Genomic DNA, 20,357 nt, shown 5'->3' on the forward strand with positions numbered 1-20,357 from the left:
TTGAATAATGATGGTTCTGTCTGCAAAAGTAGTGTTTGAGAGAGAAATAAATGAAATGACTTGGTAGCACTTACAGTTGTGTAAGGACATCTTTTTAAAGGAAGAAGTATTTCCAGGGTATCAAAGAACAATATAACACTAGTTTGAAATACGGATGGGATTCTCCAATCCGATAAGGCCAATTAATACTCCATAAGCAGCCCTAAATCAGGGAATCATAACCAGTTCTCTGCAGCCCCCCCCTCCACCCTGTTGGGTATGTCTACACTGCAGCTAGGAGCATACTTCCCAGTGCAAGCAGGCAGACACACTGACTCTGCTCAAGCTAGTATGTTAAAAATATCAGTGTAGTCAGGGGTAGCTGGGCTGCAGCTTGGACTAGCTGCCATAATATGGACTAAGGGAGTCTGGACAGATTTGAACTCAAGAAAGCTTTATTTTTCAGCCTCTTCTGTTGCCAGTTCTCTCTTCCATAGCTCTAGGGTTTGGTGGCTTGATGTCCCCTCTGTCATTCTTACCCTGCTTCGTCATGTCTGTCTGTCACATAATGGCATCAGCATTGCGTTACCTCTGTGTGAAGTCGGGAGTTATTGGGTGCTCAGCACTTTTGAAAATTAAACCACTTTTTAGATGCCTAAATATGGATTTAAGAGAAGAGCCTCCTCAAACAAATCTACATTTATTGGCAAAAATTGAACTTTTGCTCACGAGTGGCGAGCTGGTCAGCCTAACTTAGTTCCTAGTAGTGCCTATGGTCCAGCAAGCATCACTGTAAAAACACGTTTCTCTTCTTCTTTCTTTGTTGTAGGATTTTAGATAATGGGCTGTGTGCAATGCAAGGATAAAGAAGCAACAAAACTGACAGACGAGAGGGACGGCAGTTTAACTCAGAGTTCAGGATATCGCTATGGCACAGATCCCACTCCACAGCACTACCCTAGTTTTGGTGTGACTTCAATTCCAAACTACAACAACTTCCATGCAACAGGAGGCCAGGGACTGACTGTCTTTGGGGGTGTCAATTCCTCTTCTCATACTGGGACTTTGCGTACAAGAGGAGGAACAGGTAGGTCCCGATACAAGCTTATTTCATGGTATATTTTAGCACATTGTTTAAAAATGTATCTATGTAGTATAAAGTACAACTAATTTCAGAGTAGTCTCTGAGCTCTAAAGGAGCCTATTGACTTAGGGAAAAGACTTTGGAAAAATTCACCTCTGACATTTAATCATTGAAATAAACTGCACTAAGCATTGAAGTTACTGAGTAAAATAACCATAATTTCAACCATATAACTACACCGCTACGTCGATATAACACCACCCGATATAACACGAATTTGCATATAATGCGGTAAAGCAGTGCTCCCGGGGGGGCGAGGCTGCGCACTCTGGTGGATCAAAGCAAGTTCAACATAACACGGTTTCACCTATAACACAGTAAGATTTTTTGGCTCCCGAGGACAGCGTTCTATCAAGGTAGAGGTGTACTAACTAGTAGCTACTAGTTGTAAGCAGTGGGGGTAACCTAACTACCTATAGTAATTACAAACCAAACTGAGCCCTTTTGCACACACATTTCATGGTATCACAATGAAAGTGTTCAGATATCTTCTCCTTTTTCAGGTGTAACTCTTTTTGTGGCGCTTTATGACTATGAAGCAAGAACAGAAGATGACTTAAGTTTTCAGAAAGGAGAAAAATTTCAGATACTTAACAGCTCGTGAGTTTTAATGGGGTGTCATGCTTGTCCATTACTATTTTATAATTAAAGATAACATAATGTCAACAGTTCTGTTTATCAACTTATATAATCAGTAAAAGAAAAGATGTCATATATTCAAGAAATATGCTTTTTAGGTCTTGTGCTTGTCTTCCACTGCTTTTTACAGACTTTATTATGGGGGGAAATTTCCAAAACTGCAATTTTTCTTTGAAAAGTGGCATCGTGAGGTTCCATGGTGAGAGTCTCTTTCAGTGATTTCCATAGCTAATGGCATTTAGAATTCACAGCAAATTCAATCTTGGAACCGAGAGCACAAGCTTCTGTGCATCACCACCAGTAATAAAAGTGCTGCAAGCCAAATTAGGCCATGTTCACACCTCTGCAATTCCATTATCTTCAATATTTTACATGAGAGTTTAATTTGAAAGAAAAAAAAACCTTGATTCACAAGAAGGAATACAGTCCAGCTCTTTATGCCAACAGGAGTAAAAAGCAATAACATTTTTGTTACTACAGTAAGATGCTAAAACTCTGAATATGCACAGAGAGCAGATCTGTTGAGTAATAATGCACCATTTCTACAGTCATGTTTGTAGGACTGCACTTTAAGCCAATTTCTTAAAATGAATTTTAGCTACTGTCCATGAAAAGATACTCATTTGTGGGTTAAAATCTGCTTCTAAAAGATTACTGTGCTGGCAGTTTACTGTGAATCCTATATTGGAATAACTTATAGAAAGCTTTACCTGTTGTGGGCAATGTTGCTGTCATAATGAAATAAAAATGGGTTAATATCCAAAAGTATACAGTAAGGAACAAAAGCAGTATCACATTCTGTTTTATGACAGCGGGGCAAATTCATCCCTGATGTAACTCCAACTTTAATAGAATAACTTCAGGGCTCAGTTTGGCCCAGTGTCCATTAAAATGAAAAGAGTCAGGTAGTTCTGTGGAATATTTTATGAAACTGTGCAGCTGGAGAGCTTTGATGTAGATGAAAGTACGGAAGCCTCAGTTAAGACTTGTAAAGAGAGCAGCAGTTTAAAAACATCTCCACTTCTAAATTAGCAATTGCAAAAAAAATCTGACAAAAGATTTTATATTATCCCCTTTTTTCACATTGCCTGGTGCTATCCTAGCCTTGAAGCCTTGCCGCAAGCTATATCATGGCTTGAAACTCTCAAAAAAATCAGTCTATTATAAATTCCTTAAACATTCCACTTAATGAAGTCAATGGGAGCTCACAGTAAGCTATATTATTTGGCGTCATTGTAGGACGGAGTAAAAGAACAGATTCCACCCACTCATGAATGGTAGCAATGCATGCATTATGATGTTGGTACATATTGTGTGGAGGAAGGTTTTCTAGAGAGAAAATCTGCTACCCGTTGACTGCCTTAGGAGTTGTTGGGTGCTCAGTAACCATCAGGATTAGGCCCTACATGCTCAGAACCTTCAATATCTAACCACACTCTTGGAATGTTGAAAATCAGGATGGAAAGCTTACAAGAACAGGCTTTGTTGTGAGAATTCATACTTTTGTTATGTTCCTGTTCAGGCTGGATATAATGCAAGATAAGCCTCTTTTGTGCTCTTCTGCTGCTGCTTGGAATCATGAAGCACACAGGTGCACAAAAATGAGTTGGTTTTGTTTTCAATTGAACAGATTTCTTTTTCAATCTAAAAGAGGTTCAGGTCTGGTTAATCTTCTGGGTGAAAGTTCAGGTCAGTAATAAACTTTATCTGAGCTATTTCATGGATCCCTAAAATTAATGTTGGATTTGATGTAGGTTGAGATAAAATGTAATTTAATTCCCCTCCTCACCAGCACATTGAGAAAGATTTATGTTTTTCTCTTTTGGAACATTTTATGACATACACTATGTAATATTTATGGATACGATAAAATACCTCCATCTAGTGGAATTTACGTGCAATAATACATTGGAAATAAAAAATAACTAATACATCTCTGTTATGCAATAATAGAAACAACGATTTCATAGAGGATTTTAATTGTATTTATTAATAAAAGCTTTTTGTCATTTCCCAAAAATATTTTATATGGCGACACAGGACAAGATTTTCAAACTTTGACTGCCTAAAGTTAGGCACATAAACAGAAGTGGCCCAATTTTCAGAGTTGCTGAACACCCACAGCTTCTATGAAGTCAGTGATATCTGTGTGTGCTCAACAACTCCTGAAAACCAGGTACTTCTATTTAGGTGGATCATTTTAGGTACCCAAGTTAGTGTTAACCAAAATTTCTAGAATAAAGATTGTGTTATGGATGAGATTGCCTGCAACCTACTGAAAACAGACCGGGGGCGGGAATCACACTCATAAAATTAATAACAGAATATGGATTTTTTTTTTAAGATTACAAATCAATAGCTCAAAAGATGAAAAAGAACATCTGTTTGACTAAGTTCAGCTGTTTTCTGAGCTGTCTTATGAAGCATTTTACAAGTTCTCTCAGAAACTAGTTCACAGAGAAATAGCTTTAAAATAGTTCATCTTCATATAATTTAAATGCTTGTTCAAAACAGCATTGCCCATATTTGATTTCTGTAGTTCCCGTTTGCTTATTGGAAGCTTTAAAGTTTTTAGTTCACAGTTGTTGATTCTATATAATTTAATTAAATCTCCATTTTACAGATTTGGAAATAGAAACAGAGTTTATAAACTGTCCAAAGCCACAAAGAGAAATCTTTAGTTTGGCTACACTGTGCCAGAGTGTGGACTACAGGAATGAGAATTGTAGAGTGCACCAAAGTGTTGAGATCTAACTGCCCTGAGTGGACATTGCTGATGCTAACGAAAAGATACCTACTTTGTGATAACATCGTCCTATTTGAAAGAGGGCCATTTTAATGCAAACTAGGTACCTTTTAGATCGAACCAGCAGTGTCCACACAGGACAATTACAGTGCTTTGGTGAGCTCTGTGATTCACTCCCCTGTAGTCCACCCTCTGGCGCAGGGTAGAGGTAGCCTTTGTTCGAAATGGAATTAGTCAGGAGTATCTGGATCCCAATGTTGTGTTCAGACCTCTAAACCATGAATCATCCCAACCTGTAAAAAGCTGAGAAATAAATATTTTCTAAAGCTATTGCATTTCATTACAGCAGATTTTCTTCTAAGGGCCATCTCTTGTTTTCATGCTATACATCTGCCTATTATTGATATAAACTGAAGTTGTGTGGGAGGGGGCAGTCACTGCACTGAGATGGCCCTGTTTTTCTTCCTTTTGAAAGGTTTGGGAGAAGTGGCTTGCACAATGATTTAAAAATGTAGCCAACTCATTTATAATTTAAAATAGCTTTGTTGGTGACCAGGAGAAGCAACACAGAGCTCAATTTTCAGAGGCTATCCCAAGCTGCAGATTGGGTAACAAGGCAAGTAAATGGCCTTGTTACATTCTTGAGTATCCATCAGATGCATCCCACTTAAGGTGTGGATGTTCCTATTATGGTTAGAGATGGACGCGACTCAAACTTTCCCAAAAGTTTGGATCTGATATTTCATTTCAGGGTCCTCACAAGAGGCCCCACACCAATTATTCCACACTCCAAGTCAAACTCAGCCCTTACTGAGGGTGATTGGAGTGGAAATAAACAGCCATTTATGCCACTGTGCTGAATTTGAAAAACTATACTTCTGAACACTAATTTAAAAAAAAATGTAAATAGGTGCATGGGGTAAGTGTCTTAATTTGGCTTATAATGGTACCACATTCTCTCTCTCCAAAATGCCTATGTGATAAAAGTGTGAGTTGTTATTAATTCTTAGCATTACCTACAGCTTCATGCTTTAACAGTCAAATAATTTTCTTTGCAACTGTATTTTTCACTCTGACTTTCTCACCTCTATTTCTTCAGTGAAGGAGACTGGTGGGAGGCACGTTCCTTGACAACGGGAGAAACTGGTTACATTCCCAGTAATTATGTGGCTCCAGTCGACTCCATCCAAGCAGAGGAGTATGTTTCCTTTTCATTCTAAAGAGATATTAACACTGTAATTGAAGGAGATTTAAGAATTTGAGTTGATTGATTGTAGTGATTTTCAAGAGACTTACATCATTTTTATTTCAGTTTTCAGCTGCACTGATAAATAATTAGGTAATTAGTAACAAAAGGAGCACAAACTCAGCCATTTTTCAATGTCAAAACAAAATGGAAGGAATCACAGCAAATGAAGCAGACCTTGTTCTGTTGTTCTAACCAGTTTCTTGCTTCAGACCAGAGTTGCCCAAACTAACTTGCCAGTGCCCCAGGAACAAGTAATTTACATAAAACAGGGCAGATTGTATCAACCATAATTTTTAATGTGGGATGATGGCCCACAGAGTCTACAGCAGGCAATAAAGCATGGTTTGCTGGGTCTATAGCCTCTGTGGACTGACACTTCAAGAACCCATGAACTTCATTTTAGACCTATATTTATTTCATAATCAGCATGTTGTGCCGTTAGAGCAATCAGTATTTGAAACACCAAGCACAAAAGTTATATTGCGAAATTGCCTTATTTTAATGAGTTTTTTTATTTCAAACAAATTTAAATTATTGGGTGCTAAGAAAAAATAAATTAATCTAGCACAATGGCATTTAGAGCATAAGTACCTACAGAATCATGAAAAAACTGTACGCTCTTAGGTTGTATCTGGTCTTTCTATTCATTTTTCTTAGCTCTGGTGCAAGAGAAAAATTGGCCTTTGATAAAATGGGTGTATAATCAAGAAGCCACGGGTCAATAAACTGTTATACTGCAATTTAAAACAAAATGTAAAATATACTGTTGACTCAGAAGTTAGTCTGATTGCAGCTCTCTTTCCAGTGGCAGCACATTTTAAAATGTGTTCAACCTTTTTTTCATTCATTCTATCCACTATATGCAATGGTCTAAATTCTGGCAAGCACTGTATATCAGCAATTATCAGAGGCTTGAGGTGGATGTGGATCACCTTTCCAAACCCAAAGAGAGGCTACTTCTTTCAGACTTTCTATGGCACTACCTGTCACTTGTGTTCCAGGGTAAAGCCTAAAGTATGAGGACCACAATGGATCGAATAGAGGGATCTGTAATTTTCTTCAATGATCTACTATTTTGGAGCTTTGCAAGTCGATTGACCCTACTGAGCATCCTATCTAGCATTTTTCTTACCTCCTCTTATGTTTTTAAGGTGGTACTTTGGCAAACTTGGCCGAAAAGATGCTGAGAGACAGCTGTTGTCATTTGGAAACCCACGAGGTACCTTCCTTATCCGTGAAAGTGAAACCACCAAAGGTAAGATGGCCAGTTCTATGAATACTAATGGTAAGTGTAAGACAGAAATTGTAGCTCATGGTTATGACAAGTCAGCAAGATTCTCTTGTGAATGAAACCGAGATAGAAAGATATCACCTAGTCAGACTGCAGTGATCACTACAACTCAATTCAGTGAAAACCATTATTTATTTCTGTACAATTAAAATTTCAAATCTCACCTTCTCATATGGATATAAGTAAGGGGTTTTGGGGGGGTAGTGTTTCTCCATACTTTCCTCATCTCTTTAGAATTTTAATTTCACAGAAATTTTTTAACAATTTTAAATTCAAGTATTTCAGAAACATGTGAAAAGGAGGAGCATTGTGTGGAGAGTTGGCATCATGAGTGGGTAGAGCTAAGATTGTTGACAGGACTTAGAAGAGAAGCACCATTTATATCTTTCAAGCTGACCTCTCATTATATGATACATCCTGTTTAATAATTCAGGTGCAAGTGCCAAATCATTCCTTCAGAGCCCCTAATTCCAAATGGAAAGTCAGAGTTGATATTCTGTTGCTTCAAAAGGATAGCTTCCCATGCTATTACGCTGCAGCTTGCCCTTAGTGTAGCAGCCAGATACAAGTGCCCGTAGTGTAGCAACCAGGGTCAAGGTACAGTCTTCATAGTCTCTATAGCCGTATAGCTTCTAGACGTTCCACGTCACTGACTCCTGATTAAAATATGGAGAGCATGACACCCTAGGCTACAGTTTGAAAACTTGACTGTTATAAGCATGCTTCTACCCTTCAGGAGTAGATTTATGTATAGTTCTGAACAATAGTTATTTGACCTTGTTTGCAGAATGATAGTTTTTCAGAACATCCACACTATTTCCTTTAGCTGAATCTGTTTTTTCTCTTAGAGCTTTCTAGGAGAAACAAAAACACCTTAACATGGGGGTAAACAGTCAGAGATGTGCTTATAACATCAATGTCATTTTCTTTGCTGCATGACTTTGTTGAGGCTTTCTACAGCAGCAGGACAGGCTTCTGTTGAAGATGGAGGGGTTTTGTGTTGTTTTATTTAATTTCATGTCCATTGTCAACATTTCTATTTCCCGACTCATCCATGGAGCATCTCAGGAAGATGGTGAAAGAGAAAATATAGCCAACTTGCCATTCAGATCAAAGAATAAAATAGGAGGATGGAGTGGTGGATTCTCCATCTCTTGGAGTCTTTAAATCAAGACTTTCATGCACTCTATCTCAACAAGAACTTATGGACTTGATGTAGGAATCACTGAAAATCTATGGCCTGTGTTATAATGGTCAGACAAAATGATCATAATGGTCTCTTCTGGTCTTAAAATCTATGAATCAGCCAGGATCACGTTAAAAGTATTAAGCTCGATGACTTCAGCAGTGAGTTTAACCCTCTTTGGTCAAGCTTTCCCACTCCCCCCACTTTGAAAATAAATAAATCAAACCTGTCATCTCATCCTTTCAATGCCTGACTCCCCAGACATGTCATCACTACTTGTCTGTATGATCATTCTCCCCTCCTCCATGCTGTTTGTTTTATGTGTTTTGGGTTGTTTTTTTAAAGTTCATAAATGTTGTATGTTTGTGTATATGTTAATATTTATCCATACATCTATGTGTGTATTTGTCCCTTATTGCCCAGTTAGTAAGTACACTGTAGGTTACTGAACAATGAAATACATGAAGATTCTCCAGTCCTTCCATTGGATCTGAGGTCAGTGGGACTCCACAAGGGTCTGTACACACAGATCCGATTGCAGGACTGGAGCCTAAGACTATGTTTACATTTTTCTAAAGAATCTAAAATACTAATCAGATAGTGAGTGTGACTAAGGAGAATACAGATGTTGCCAGTGGTGCAAGTCTTACAAAAGCCTAATATCTAGGTAAAGAACTATGCCTGGAAAGCTTGCATGAGTAGGACTCTGAGGTAAAAATGTCATTACAAAGCATAGCTTGAGAGCAGGTTTATTCCCCTGGCCCCCAAACTATTTTAAAAAAGAATCTCTGAACTCAACTTGTAGAGATGTATTTATCTCAATAGGGAAATCTCTTCAGAAAAATAAGCTCCTAAATGTACAATTTTTGCTCCATGCTAACAAAAATCTTTTTCTCCTCCTGAGTATGTCTCCTTCTCTTACAAAACAGAATCAAATGTATATAAACATCGGCAGTTTTCCAGGTGGTGTTTTTCCTAATCCTAAAGGATGAATAACAGGAGTTTGAGAGCTCTTGCAGCAGGCTCAGGGTGTGTCTACACTGCAAAGAAAAGCCTGCTGTACCAAGTCCCAGAGCCCAAGTCAATTAGCTCGGGCTGCAGAGCTAAAAATAGCAATGTTGACATTCTCAAAACTCAGTGATAGTGAGAGTCTCTGAGGCCAGGCTCCAGCCTGAGCAGGAACGTCTACACTGCTACTTTTAGCCCCTCAGCCTAAGCCAATTGATCTGGGCTCTGAGACTCGGCACCGCAAGTTTTTCTTTGCAGTGCAGACGTGCCCTATGAGGGTCTTGCTCACTGGAGCTCAAATCTGTGGTGAACAGCTCACAGGAAGTCTGTTGCAATCCAATATGACCAAAGGAATTTTTAAATTCTATATCTGACTCCTCCTTGCACTTGTCTCAGGTTGGAGCTGGGGAGATACTTTCCAGCAGAAAAGCTGGTTGCATAGCTGCTTTTAAGCACCGTTTTGCCAGTGATACTGCTGAAAGGAGTTAATCTATAGGTTGTCCCAAAAGGTACAATTAGTTCTAATGGACAGCCAATCAGTATTGTTTTTCATCAAGCCTGGTGGCTGTAGTGACCCATCCCATGTATTGGGCAGACTGAAACTATAAAAAAAGGGCAGCTTCCACCAGCATATTCCTGATTGCCTCTTCATTTATGAGGAGGAAAAATGACACCAGAACAATAGAGTTTATTACAGTGCAGGTTCTCATGAGCTTGAATCAATTCTGTGTGGACACAGTCTCCTTTAAGCTTTCAATAAAGATGCATCATCTCAGCTCCTTCAGTTCTGAAGTCACTAATCTTTTAGTCAGAAAACTGGTTCATGCCGTAGGATATGTTGTCACCTCTGATAAGGAAGAGGACAGATTTGTATGTCTGCTTTCCATTCTGTCTAATGCCTATAGTCCTACTGTGGGTTTGGAGAGACATGGTCAATGGGCATCATTCTTGCATGTCTGTGTTCTTGCTTAATGTTGCCATGTTTTCTCTCTCCAAGATGGCTGCACTGCAGTAGTGGACAAAGTGATTGCTGCATTTAAAGTTTATTAATTGGTTGTTAATGTTTGAAAAGCAATTTGAGATTCTTCTGGATGAAAAGCACTGTCTCCAGCAGGTGCCATGAAAATCTCAACATTTACCATATTTTGCCATTTACCTAAACCACAGTATTTGCAGTGTAACCTGACACTTAAAATTGGGAAAGTAAATTTAACAACCTCAACGAGTAAATATTAAGACATAAATTCTCATTTACACAAAGGCCCCTCATTTCTGCTAGACCAGTGTAAAGGGGACTTTGTGTAAATGATAATCTGGGCCTAAGAGATTAATGGCACTCACTATAAGTTTGTTAGGCTCACCAGTTCTTATTTAAAGTACCCCTCTACCCCGGTATAACGCGATCCGATATAACACGAATTCGGATATAACGCGGTAAAGCAGCACTCCAGGGGAGCGGGGCTGCGCGCTCTGGCAGATCAAAGCAAGTTTGATATAATGCGGTTTCATCTATAACTCAGTAAGATTTTTTGGCTCCTGAGGACAGAGTTATATCGGGTAGAGGTGTACAATATTTGCTATTTCTGTGCAGTGTCTATTTTGTCTAATAATAAGTGACTGACACTTTTTAAAAAATTGCCTAAAAACGACTGCTTATACTTTTTTTTTTTTCTCCTGACTTTGAACAGGTGCCTATTCCCTGTCTATTCGTGATTGGGATGATATGAAAGGAGACCATGTCAAACATTATAAGATTCGTAAACTTGACAGTGGCGGATATTATATCACAACTAGGGCACAGTTTGAAACTCTTCAGCAGCTAGTTCAGCATTATTCAGGTAACTTTGCAGATAAATATCTGATTCTTTCAGCTGTTGCAAAACAAAAATGTTTGCTGTTGACCTCGCCTCTCTCTGTAAGATGTCCTAAGGAGTCTTTTTATTAAGTGACTCATTCACTGCAGTGCATCTTTATTATCCATTTCCCATTATTTATAAGCAGTTTTACACACCATTCATAAGGTACATAGGCAGTGAAATTTCATCTGTTCTCCTGTTATTTTTACTTTCTAAAATCCCCAAAGCGCATTTGTGCACTCATCTAAGTTACGTACTTTGTGAACTGCATGACTATGGGACAGGGCTATGGGGAACTTCCTAGTGATACAATTATCCAAATAATTCCTGCTTGGTACATGGCATTTCAATCATTATTTTTTAAACTCACTTATTTGCACTGGATACATCTTGTTCTCTGAACAAAAAGAATTTTGCAATTACCAGGGTTTAGACTACAGATGAGCTTGAACAACAAAATTCATATCTATAACTGAGTTAGTGGTCAACAGCAAAATCAGATCAGTATTTTGATTCAGAATCTATAAGAGCACGGGGTCATTCAGATCTGACGTTTTGACTCCCTTTGTAATTTAGCCACTTCCCATTTCATCACTTTTGCTTTATTTTCTGATTGGCTTTAACCAGTGTTGCTACTGCACATAATGCCAATTCAGTTTTTTTAAAGGTAAATACTTTTCTTTTTGTAGAAAAAATTAATAAGGGTGCACTTTTTTTCAGAAGTACTCAGCATTGGCCTAGCTCTTCTCTTATTGAAATCAGTGTTAAAATTCCCACTGGCTAAGGGCTTGTCTACACAAACGTTTAGTTCATAGCAAAGTGGGATGTGAATCCACCCCACATGCTGCAAACTGTCTGTCCAGGGCTGATGCACGTTAACAAGTTCGTTAGTGCACTTTGATCTAGTCCTCTTAGAAATGGGACTAGATCAAAGGGAACTGATGAGCTGTTAATGCATGTCAGCAGCGTGCAGGTGGACAGTTGGTCCTTGGCAGGCTAGTGTGGTGTAGATTAATGCCCCAGCTTGCTGAAAACTAATGGTTTGGGTAGATGGGCCCTTAGAAGCAGAGTGGAGCCAACATGGAGTCCTTTTGAATATCATACTCTGTGTTTGTGTGTATTTAGGGCACAAGTCCTCTGTTTAGCTGCAGACCGGGTAGCTCATGAACAGCTGTAGTGTAGCCTTCCCCACACAACCCTGCCACTCTGCCTGAACAGTGGGGTGGGAAAATAGTACAGTCTCCATGCCCATTCAGTCCTTGACCCCCATGCAAAACTACCAACATGCCTCTGCTAATTAATTGTTGTGGTGATGCATTGTGTTGTCACCACTTTTTAATGGAAAGTGGATTGAGACCACAAACTCATTTTACACAGGCCATCTGACAGATGTTAAATAGTAATAACTTTCTGGCACCACCTTCCTAGACTGGATTTAATTCAGCAAGGTGAAAGGCTCTCCTATCTCATTATCTATCCCTCTCAGGCTATGCCATGCTTTTAATACAGAAAGAATCTGTTTCCCCTAAGGTTTGTAATCACCAATATTAAATGTGACCCTCAGGCATGGCAGGATGGGCAATAATTGTGAAGGGCCACCCCCTAGCTGGCACAAGGCACAAAAGTGAGCCGCATGCTTCTCTAAATTACTCTTAATTGGCTTGTTTCAGCACCATGCACTTTAATTAAAAAGCATATAATCATTCCACATCCTGCACAACCTTTTGACATTGACAACATTAATTTGTACCAATTGGTCACTAGTACTAACAAGCAACTGAAGAAACCAGTTTAAAGCACTTTGAGTTGATTTGGCCAAAAATGTTACATGGGATTGATGCAGAGCTTATTAAAGGTAATATTTTATTGTGGTAAAAGTTTTTGCCAAAGTTACATTTGTAACTTAGCAAGTGCTGATATATAGCAGGTTACAGCAAAGTATGGAGCAAGGAGTGCTCCATGTTAATTTTTGACTGCCTGAAAGTGTCATTAAAGACAGAGAGAGAAATAATTTACCTGAAATGTGTACTCATACTTCCGTATACATTTATGTATACTATATTGCCTATATTTTTCCACTGAGTGTTACATATACAGCACTCTCCATATTTTATTTATATAAAATACTAATGGCTGATTCAAAAAAAAAAAAAAGTGAAGATGATTCCTGCAGTACTTCATTTGGGAGGGAGGTTATATTTCATCTGTCCTTCAACATCTTTTCATTGCATAATAATTAATGAAATTGTACCTTTTTCCTCTAGCCAGCAGTGCAAGATGCATTGTTTCATCTTCCATGATTAGCTTCAAATTGTATATACAATACTTATTACTTAAAGGCCTAAGCTCTGAACACGCTGACTACTATTTATGTAAAAGGTCAACATACCTTTCAATAGGCATATTTTAAAATAGAAGCATGTATTTTTAAGAAAATTCTTGTATTAGCTTTTCATAATAAGTGACTCAAATGTATTTTATGAAAGTTTTTTGAACAGTGCATGTTTTAAGAAAAGCTTTCATGGGGGTTTTTCTGTATGTTATATCCATGCTCTGTTTTCTGTGTGCCATATTCCTGCCCTGCCCTGCTTTCTCTTCTTCCTTCTTCCTGATGGGCCTACCTGAGAGAGTGGTTATAACTTATGCTCAAGGTGATTTTACACTAAACAACGATAACTACCCTTAGGTCCAAGGCATTTCTTCTCATCCCTGGTACAATACCTTGAGTTTCATGGATAAACCTAAGGGATCAAGGGTACTAAGATAATACCAGCTCTTACTCAGGATGGCCTAAAGTCAGACAGACTTTCCACTAACAGGGCACTTGAATTCCAGTCACCCATGCCATAACATTCGGAGTGACGGGCTATTCATGAAAAAGTGGGTCTGGTCTATTCTTAGGCATTCGGTGTCTGTTTCCATGGAGCAGCAAATATGTCTTTGATGCTGGCACTGACAGGTTCCTCTCTATTAAAGGAGAGCAGAAGACCATGAGATCCCTAAATTCCCTTTTGCAGCCACCCAAGCTCATGCAGAGGCTTCCAAACATCTAAAGAAACACTTATTGAGTAGCCATTATTCTTACCTTCCCAGTGGAGGTGCTTCCAAATGAACAGGCTGACTTGCTGGCTCAGGTTCCCTGATTTGCAGTCTTTGATGGTTTGCTAAAAGAGGTACAAACTTTCTCCTTTCGTTTTCTGCAAAACCACTTCAGCTACCTAAAGAGAGCTCCTGCTATCCCATGATGTTTCAGCTGAGAAGGCAGAGCTTTGTTTTGCCTCTACCCCTCCCATTTCATTCTGGTGCACAAACTTCTCATCTGCCTAGAAGGGAATGTTGCAAAAGTGAATGAAAATTTAAGTTTAATAGTGATCTACTACCTTGCCCTGTTCTATTGTCTCTGTGTTAAAGTGTAAATGTAATCTGGGCAGGGATCCTTCTTGTCCGATCTGTTTTGGGAAGTGCAATGTGCCTTTACAGCAATATATAAATCATAATGATTATTAATAATAGAATAGGGAGCCTAAAATTGTATGAATTGGAGTCATTCCTGTTCCAATCCTGTCTGCTGCTAGTCAGTTTTCAGTAAGGTTACAATGAGGAGTAGTGTTAATCTGTCCAAAAAGGAGCAGATGTAACCTACCAGTGGGTAGGTTGATCTACAGAGCACATGGGTTATTACAGCCTCTGTCTACAGAGCTATAGTTGAAGCTATAACAGCTCATGCTTAAGTATCAGAGGGGTAGCTGTGTTAGTCTGGATCTGTAAAAAGCAACAAAGAGTCCTGTGGCACCTTATAGACTAACAGACATATTGGAGCATAAGCTTTCGTGGGTGAATACCCACTTCGGAAGTGGGTATTCACCCACGAAAGCTTATGCTCCAATACGTCTGTTAGCTCGTGCTTGTAGGTCTAGAGGTTCACAGTTCTTTCCCTGTTGTGTATGCCAATATGGTGGCCATTACACAGAGCTGAATGCAATATAAAAACCTACAATGCCATAAAGTGCCTGCCAATTTTTTGTCATTCAATGGTCTTCAGAAAAATGGAAACAATCTTTACTAATTTTTTTGTAATTCAATTTCACGTGAAGTGTATAAATAAACCAGTTTATGGGTTACCATTGGGTATTTTTAAATAAATATATTAATCTATACTGCACCAATTAATTATGAACATGCATTATTGCAGTATTGGGAACAAATCCTGAGTTAGTATACCAGGGCATTACCTCAAGTAAGAAAACAATTGGCAATCAGCTTCAGTTCAAGAGTGTAGAAGCAGGTACTAAAATATTTCCTGTTCTGTCGCAAGTGAATATGTTCCAGTGTTCAATTTCTAATCTTCAAAGATGCTTTGTTATGCTACTAACAGCTGTTGTAAGTAGCATTGTTTTTATGCTTACTATTTTTGTTTCATGTGTCAAACTTTTTTCTTTCCTCTTTGCTGTTTGCTGCATTTCTGCTTCGTCAGAGAGAGCTGCGGGTCTTTGCTGCCGCTTAGTAGTCCCCTGTCATAAAGGAATGCCAAGGCTTACTGATCTATCTGTCAAAACCAAAGATGTCTGGGAAATTCCACGAGAATCCCTACAGTTGATCAAGAGACTGGGAAATGGGCAGTTTGGGGAAGTATGGATGGGTATGGAGTGAAACTATTATTTTAAAATAGTCTTCCTGTTTGGGAATTACAAGGTGGAAGGTGGAAGTCAAAATGTTAAGTGTCCAGAGAAAAAAATTGTTTTTTAATTTGGAAAGATGTCTTAAGACATGTCTTTGACTTTGAACATTTTTAGTTTCAAACATCTGAAGTAATTTATGGCAAAAGAAAACTGATGATATATGTTATTTCGCAAGGTTTCAGTTTTGACAAATTACCCTAGCCTTACTAATACATCAAAGCTCACGTTCTAATCTTAATTATAAAAAGGGTCTTTTAGCAAGCTGGCATAAACTCCCTACCTTCAGTTTCAAATATGAGTGTTTGCAAAAACTTAACATGGCACTGAAGGACAAATCACCTTCCATCTTTCTGAATGCATGCATAATTTTGGATTATAAGTATTTTTATTAATTTCCTTTCCTATAGAGAAAGCTGATGGTTTGTGTTTTAACTTAACTGTGATTGCTTCGAATCATACTCCACAAACCGTCGGATTGGCTAAAGATGCATGGGAAGTTGCACGTGATTCATTATTTCTGGAACAGAAGCTTGGTCAGGGGTGTTTCGCTGAAGTGTGGCGTGGTAAGGCAGAGAATATGTTTTGTTTTGGATGGATCTTTTAAGGCCATCTTAAAAGAAATAAACCGTTTGAATAGAGATTTTTAAGCAAAACAATCAAATTGTTTGAAGTATTACCTTATATCTGTTGATGTGATCAGACTGACTGTTATGATCACCCTATGGCAAACATTGTGTTCACTTTTTTCCCTTCACATTTACTGGTATAAGGGATTTATTACTTTAAATTTTATTAATTGCTTTAAATTTACTCATATGACTAAATAACTAAGATAATGAAATAGAAGTAATACTGAATGTGTAAAGCACAACTGTTAATTAAGCAGCTTACCCTGAAAACACATACATATGTAAAGTTCCTCACACAGGGAATTGTTTACAGGATCAGGCCCTAAAACCACTTTCCCTGTTTTAAAAATAAGAGTGAATATGGGGATAGCTGATTTTGCCAAGATAGCTTTCCCAGTCGTTGACTTTGCTAGTTTAGTTTGCAGTTCATAACCCCTGAGTAAAGAAATCTGGGGATTGGGAGGACAAAGTCATGACCTGCACAGCTGCTTTGAAACCAATTGATTTTTGCAAGTTGTAAATTCAGTGGCCGTGCCCCTGCTCCTGCCACTTGCCCAGTTAATCCCTGCTACCTGGTCTTCAATTTTTATTGATTATAAAATAATAATTTAAAAAAATATTTGTACACTTTTAAATCTTAGCAGCAGCAAAATACGGCACCAGAGCTATTTTATAAGTAGTGAGTTAGTTTTTGCACTAAATGATACTCTACACAGCCCTATCAAAATCAATAAAAAAGATTTCCAGTATGTTAAGACGACATCATCATTAGCAATGATATTACCTAAGAATCATGGGCCAGTAGGACCAGTGTGGGCTAGCTATTTTGTACCGCTGCAGTGACCCACAGCAGCTGTAAATCCAGCTCAACTAGTTGGTTAAACTGGGACTTTGCAGCTGCTTTGATTGTGGGAATGGTGCAGTCCCGATTTTTGGGTCTTTTTCTTAAATAGGCTCCTATTACCCCCCCACACACCCTGTCCTGATTTTTCATATTTGCTGTCTGGTCACCCTAACAGCAAATATAAGAAGTGTCCCAAATACAAGTACACCTCTACCCCCCATGTAACGCGACCCAATATAACATGGTAAAGCAGTGCTACGGGGGGGCGGGGCTGCACGCTCTGGCGGATCGAAGCAAGTTCGATATAATGTGGTTTCACCTATAACGCGGTAAGATTTTTTGGCTCCCAAGGACACCGTTATATCGGGGTAGAGGTGTACTTAAATATACTGCAGTCACAGTTTTGAACAGTGCAGCTAGCAGACAGACAGAAATGCAAGCACAATTAAGAAAAATAATATGTCTATAATAACGAGGAAGTAATGTGTGGTAATAATCTATGATAGACCCTGAAGCAGCATAAAATTAGAGCTGGTTAAATACTAAAACAAATTACTCAGGTTTTGCTATTAATAATGTATTTTAATAATAGCAAGCCAGCTATAGACAAAATACTGTACATAAGCAGATCTCCAGTAATGAAAGTTACTGCTAGTGGTGGTTTCAATAGCAGATAAAAATACCGAATCATAGTAAAAAAAAAAAATTATAACTATTTCAATGAAAATTTTAGTAAGGTTTTAGGGATTTTTAAACAACCTTTTTATTTCCATTTTTTTAAAATGGAGAAATTTACAGAAGATAAAGTATTTTTACAATGAAAACACAAACCGTGCACATCCTAAAGGTTGATAGAATGAGTCTTGGGATAGTTTAATAAGTCAAGAGTAAATAGATAACATGCAATTAATTTTGCATGAAGTTGGAATAAAATTCTGGCTTCATTGATATCAATGGCAAAACTTCCATTGACTTTCATGGGGCTAGGATTCCATCCTTAGTGTGCATGTTCATGGTGTTTTAAAATGTGCGGTTATTCCGCGAAGTGACTCTGTAAATGGCACTGTGTGGTTCTGTTTCTCAATGACTCCATATAAAATGTACTCCATTTTACAGATGGTAACGTTTTCTGCCAACCCTGCAACATTCTTCCTGAAATCTAAAAGTCAAGCAGTGTTCTTTCCAGCTTGCATTTCACTACCTTATCTGGGTTGCATTACAAGTGCAGCTAAGATGTAACTGAGACATGCTACTCTGCTGAGCCAGGATTACTAATAAGAAGAGTTTACTCAAGTAGTCAGAGAGAACAATTTATTTAAAAAAACTCAGCAGTCTTCCCACACACACGCAATTTTTTTTTCAAATTGAACATAAGCAGGCTTTGATTTTTACTAATTTAGTCATAATTCTGCAAACACTATGTGCAAACATTTTTGCCTTTGGGTTATTCATACTATTCACTTGGACTGATCACTGCTACTTACTAATTGTGGGTAAAATTCACCCCTAACAAAGTACCAGCACCACATCAGTCCTACTTTTGCCCTATTTTGAAGGTTTAAGTGGGACTTAAATACCATGTAGGTCTTTTGCTGCCCACACACACAGAGTGAATTTCACCCAGTATAATTGTCTACCTAAGTCGTTTGGTGGTGTTCAATAAGGCACAAAAACAACTCTATAAAGGGATCAAATTTTATGTGAAATTATTGAGACACAATGATCATGGAAGCCCATGGTGCCACTTTCACAGTGTTCAGTGCAGAACGAGTCTGGAGAGCCTGCACCACTAATTTCTGTGTTTAAAAAAAATTAAGCATTTGCCTTTGTTTCCTTCCTTGCTGATTCCTGTAATTACAAGGATTCTGTGTAACAGACTAGTTTCTGTCGGTATCTATTTCTGACAGTGTATGTAGCAGTAGTGAACTAACCAGCCCTATTACAGAAGCTTTACTGACATCACTTACACTATCATATATGAGCAGGAAAATAAGTGTAAATTTCAACATCAGGAGCTCAATCCTGAATTCCTTTCTCAAGCAAAACTTGCACTGATGTCAGAGCCTGAATAAGGATGGAGAGATCAGTCCCTGTATTGGTAATGAAAAATAATACTTTGCCATAACGAAAAAGGACTAAATTGATAGGAAGAAATGTAAACAAAAAAGAGTAAAGCAGTTTTAAAAATAATATTGGTGTCCTTGTAAATTACTCTGCACTTAAATTAGGTGTTAGTTTTCTTTTCCAGACAGAAGGATGTTTAACTTAACAAAATATCTATGGATTGATTGTAGGTACATGGAACGGAAATACTAAAGTGGCAATAAAGACTCTGAAACCTGGCACAATGTCCCCAGAATCCTTCCTAGAGGAAGCTCAGATCATGAAGAAGCTAAAGCATGACAAGCTAGTCCAGCTTTATGCTGTGGTGTCTGAAGAGCCCATCTATATTGTCACCGAGTACATGAATAAAGGTGAAACAGTGCTTCTGACCTTGGTCCTTATCAATAACAAGTCTTTTTGTATGTTCAAGCACCCGTGGATGGGTGGGTGTGCGTGCACAGTGTAAAGAATGTTGGGCCAAATTCAGTCCTAGGCATAAGTAGGCACAGATTATTACCCCAGGTCTGAATTGGGCCCCAAGAATTGAAAATGTTTATATGGTTTCTGTACAAGTCACACACAGCTTGAAAAAAAATTAAACAGCCAGGTACAGCATAAGTGTTCCAGTTAAAATATCATCTTATCCTCCTTGATAACAGGAGTTTCAAAAGTTTTACCGTTGAACTATGCTTTATATTGCTTCAGGATATCCTAACTCTACCTGGCACCAGCGTGTTCATATTGAATCTCTTGTCGGTGTTCATGTTGTCAGTCTGAAATTTTTTTATTTTTTTTTTCCCCTGTGGCAGTGCTGAGCCTTGTAGGGGACACACTGCCCTCAGAAGACAGCTTAATTTTCAGGCTGCTCTATATATCATTGTAAAGTATATGTACATACACTTTTAGCTACTTAACTATGGTAACAATCTAGTAAAATGAACTAAGGAAAACTTTTAGCTAGCTTGTCAGTCAAATGTTGCACCAGTGCTGAGGGGAAGACCAAA

General features: G+C 38.3%; 1 protein-coding gene across 4 annotated transcripts in view; it reads left to right on the top strand.

Moving 5' to 3' along the window:
• FYN (FYN proto-oncogene, Src family tyrosine kinase) overlaps nucleotides 1-20,357 on the top strand; it is a 188,852-nt gene that overhangs the window by 138,095 nt on the left and 30,400 nt on the right. For 2 of the 4 annotated variants that reach the window (XM_054023093.1, XM_054023094.1), the window contains 7 exons: nucleotides 809-1,066; nucleotides 1,627-1,723; nucleotides 5,608-5,706; nucleotides 6,909-7,012; nucleotides 10,931-11,080; nucleotides 15,573-15,737; nucleotides 19,545-19,724. In XM_054023093.1, coding sequence (XP_053879068.1) covers nucleotides 820-1,066; nucleotides 1,627-1,723; nucleotides 5,608-5,706; nucleotides 6,909-7,012; nucleotides 10,931-11,080; nucleotides 15,573-15,737; nucleotides 19,545-19,724 — 1,042 coding nt within the window. In that variant the 5' untranslated portion in view covers nucleotides 809-819. Of the gene's footprint in view, nucleotides 1-808; nucleotides 1,067-1,626; nucleotides 1,724-5,607; nucleotides 5,707-6,908; nucleotides 7,013-10,930; nucleotides 11,081-15,572; nucleotides 15,738-16,184; nucleotides 16,341-19,544; nucleotides 19,725-20,357 lie in introns of all 4 variants that reach the window. The other 2 variants (XM_054023095.1, XM_054023096.1) reach the window with 2 other exon arrangements.

The sequence above is a fragment of the Malaclemys terrapin genome, chromosome 3 (genome assembly GCF_027887155.1).
Source record: "Malaclemys terrapin pileata isolate rMalTer1 chromosome 3, rMalTer1.hap1, whole genome shotgun sequence".
Lineage (NCBI taxonomy): Eukaryota > Metazoa > Chordata > Testudines > Emydidae > Malaclemys > Malaclemys terrapin.